Source organism: Conger conger, chromosome 9 (assembly GCF_963514075.1).
Source record: "Conger conger chromosome 9, fConCon1.1, whole genome shotgun sequence".
NCBI classification, from domain to species: Eukaryota; Metazoa; Chordata; class Actinopteri; order Anguilliformes; family Congridae; genus Conger; species Conger conger.
In genome coordinates this window covers 8,154,178-8,157,739 of record NC_083768.1, presented here as the reverse complement: position 1 = coordinate 8,157,739, position 3,562 = coordinate 8,154,178, and the positions used below count along the sequence as shown (strand labels likewise).

The 3,562-nt window shown below is 40.5% G+C and overlaps 1 protein-coding gene across 1 annotated transcript in view; it reads left to right on the top strand.

Moving 5' to 3' along the window:
• Positions 1–1,902: 1,902 nt before the first annotated feature.
• Positions 1,903–3,562, top strand: part of eif3f (eukaryotic translation initiation factor 3, subunit F) — a 5,290-nt gene continuing 3,630 nt past the window's right edge. The window contains exons 1-3 of the mRNA XM_061255264.1: positions 1,903–2,060; positions 2,948–3,018; positions 3,376–3,455. Coding sequence (XP_061111248.1) covers positions 1,949–2,060; positions 2,948–3,018; positions 3,376–3,455 — 263 coding nt within the window. The 5' untranslated portion in view covers positions 1,903–1,948. The remainder of the gene's footprint in view (positions 2,061–2,947; positions 3,019–3,375; positions 3,456–3,562) is intronic.

Sequence of the window (3,562 nt, the reverse complement as noted above, 5' to 3'; positions counted from 1 at the left end):
TATCAGTCTGAAAAGGCGAGAGCGTGAATCACCGGCGCGATGATGGTGCGCAGGTGGGGGGAGAGAGAGAGAGAGAGCGAGAGAGAGAGAGCGCGAGAGAAAGGGGGTTGTGCTCTTAAATTAGACGTGAAATATGTTTACAGTAATAGTTACATTTCCCCGTAGATACTCCGTATGTTCATATCGTATCTATCGTATTTCTCCGTTGATACTTGAGAAATATGCAGCTTCTAAAAAATCTATAAAATATATAGGTAGCCTATATTATACATAAAATCTAACTATACTACTTTAAAATATTTATTCAAGTATCGGTCTACATATTAATCTAGGAAATAACCTAAACAAATAATCACTCGCAAAAATAAATAAATAGAAAATATTGTGTAAACCCTACGTTTTTGACAACCAATGAACAACATATCCCTATGGTTAGCAGCCAAAATAACAGCGCTTAGGCTACTAGCTTAGCGGCATTAGCCCCAACGGCGCAATTGGTTACAGTTATGATTATATTAAACATATTCCATGGATATAGCCTTGTAGCGTGTAGTAATTTTTCGTCTCACTCTTTCATAGTGGATTGTATGCATATTCCCATAGATCCTCGCAAACAGCTAGAAACTCCAGTTTGAGGTATGGCCTACAAAATTCTACGGCTTTGGGCATTAAATAAAGATTAGGTCTGAGTTGTTTTTTCCCCAAGCATCACAGTGTAAAACCTTCAGTATTTTATCAACGCTTGCCGAGTGTGGTCCATATTGGGATCATGTCTGTTAGTAAAATGAACACCAACCGTTTTACTGAGTATTAATCCTATCACCAGGAATATTTTATTCTGGTGAATTTCTCCATAAATTAGTGTATGAGCCATATATTTGTTGAAATGCAGTCCAAATAGCTTGTTTTATAGGTTACTACATGTTTCTTTTTTAATTAATACTTTTATAGTAGGCTAATTTATTTTGGACTGCCTTTAAATTAAATATGTTCCATAAACTGCTGTTTTTATGTCTTATTATTAAGGATGAGTGAATCTGTTAGGCTGTTTTTTGGGGGTTATTTTTGCATGCTTGCGTGTGTGTGACGTACGCCTGAAATCACGTGAGGGAGGCAAGTGTTGGCGAAACCTGCTGGTTTTACCATATTTATGGGGGGGTTTGTATTGTAGGCGACGTGGTTGTACTGTTTGCATCCTTGATTCGGTTTGGAAACAGTCAATAAATCAAGACGTTGAAAAAGCCGTCTATCAAAGCCCTCTCCACGTCATTGGCTCCCAAATCTGGCCCCACAGGGACCGCTTGTGAATGTCGGTTCTCGTTCCAACCACAGTTGTAATTCCAGCGTTTTAACAAGCTGTTAATTTTTCTAAATGGGGTGCTTTTCATGTTTAGAAGGATTATTTACCGCATTAATGCGTGCAAGTGTGGACACATGGCCACTAAAACCAACCATTTGGTAGATAATGCAGAATTCTAAGACAAAGCAAATGACAACGCGCCAAACCTGCATTGTGTTAATAAATGTATGAATAGAAAATAATGAAATAACTTAAACACATGTTCAACAACCTAATTACGAGACTATTGCTTCATCTCAGACTTTAATTTGATAGTTTTTTTAAACCTCTTAATGCAAAGTGTTAGTTAAATAGGACAGTGTGGACTTGTATTCTTCATGGAATGCTTTGACATTTCTGATGTAACGTGGTGTAAGAGGGTAAATTATCCCTCTAAATACGAAAAGCACCAAATTAAGAAAACTGACAGTTTGTTCAAATTCAAGGATTGCAACTGTGGTTGGGACAAAAAACAGTATAACGGTCCCCCGGGACCACCACCATACGTAGTTGTATAAGTTCCCAACCACGAGGTGGCAGCACCTTTAAGGCCAATCAAGCGTCTTCTTCACGCCGGTGAATCCTTCTCATGGTCTTTCCTGTTTCAAAATGTCGGTGTACGGGCCAATTGTGAAAATTCATCCCGTTGTTCTTGCCTCTATCGCCGACTCTTACGAGCGGCGAAACGAGGGGGCAAGTCGTGTAATCGGAACATTACTGGGTAAGACTGTCACTATTTGAAAAAGTGAATTGGAACTCGTATATATAAAGAATTAAGTAAAGTTGGTTAGCTAAGTGAGCTAGCTAGCTAGTTGTCGCTGGACGTGTGATGGAGAACATGCGGCTACGGCTTCGTATAGCTAGACTGTTGCTAGCTATGTTGCTAAGTGATGCTAGCGCTTTGCTTGTTCCGGCTATATGAGTTGTTGTAGCGTTAGCTGGCTAAAGATCACTGTTTTTATCTATTCATGGAATATCTGGTTGGTAGCTGTGATAGCCAGTTGTATGGATGCGGTTAACTGAACAGTTGTAGCAACGCGCGTGTATGTTTCTATGGCCAAAACACATTGTTGCAAATCGTAGCCAGTTAGCCAGATAGCTAAACGCTTGCATTGCCAGCTAGCTTGCGTTACTCTGTGTCTCCTACTGTTTTGAGGTTCTTATGGGCGTTAGCCTACCAAAAATTCGCAAGATTGTAATTTAGGACCCAGGCAACTCGCCAGTTAATTAGTTTTGAAGTAAATGTAGATGTGACGTAGCAGAACTACCTGCCTCTAGATGACGCTAGTTATGTTAGCTAACTTAGTTAGTTCTACAATTTAATTAATAAAGACGTTGCTTAGATATCTGACCCGTGATCTTTTAGCTTTCAAACTACTATATTGGTGTCAGAACCGAAATTAGGCTTAAAAGATTAGGTTGACAACAGTACTACAGTACTCAGTACTCAGTAAGCGATGTGTTGTGTATGCTGTACGCTATACAATGGCTGCTCTGGTGTGTTTTCAAAATTCGCTATTGCGTGTTAGGAATCTGTGGCATCTTAACATTGGTAGGTAAATATAAGGTAGGCAAATAAATGTGTATTTCGTGCGTTTACGTCCACAGGAACCATTGAAAAGCACACTGTCGAGGTCACCAACTGTTTCTCTGTCCCACACAACGAGTCCGAAGATGAGGTAAAAGTCACTGCTGGAGTTGGTCAGCGCTGTTGCGCGGTGTTGTGTTTGTATACCTGAGAGGACAGGCCCGTCCACGCCAAGAACTATAAACGATAATGATGAATGATAACGTTCTCGAAATAGTCGCTCGGCTATGTCATCTGCCCCTTTACGGCCTGTAAATGCAAATGGGTTTTTGATAGGCTGTCCGTGTTTTTGTCATTCATGCGCCAGGAAACAATCGCTCTGAAAGTGATCCCGGTGATATCGCCACTCTCGTTCTTATTGTGCTGTGGACTGCAGTCGCTCGTATAATGCTGTATGTGTGTGTATTTGCGGCTGTCTGTGTTTGGTCTAACAGTTCTGTGCTGGTAGGTTGCTGTGGACATGGAATTTGCCAAAAACATGTACGAACTCCACAAGAAGGTCTCCCCCAGCGAGGTCATCATCGGCTGGTAGGTTCCGTGCTGGTATAGATTAAATGTTTTTATGAATGTTTTAACCCTTTTAAGGTTTCGATTCGTCGGATTAGAGTGCTCTTATAACTGTGACAATCAGCATT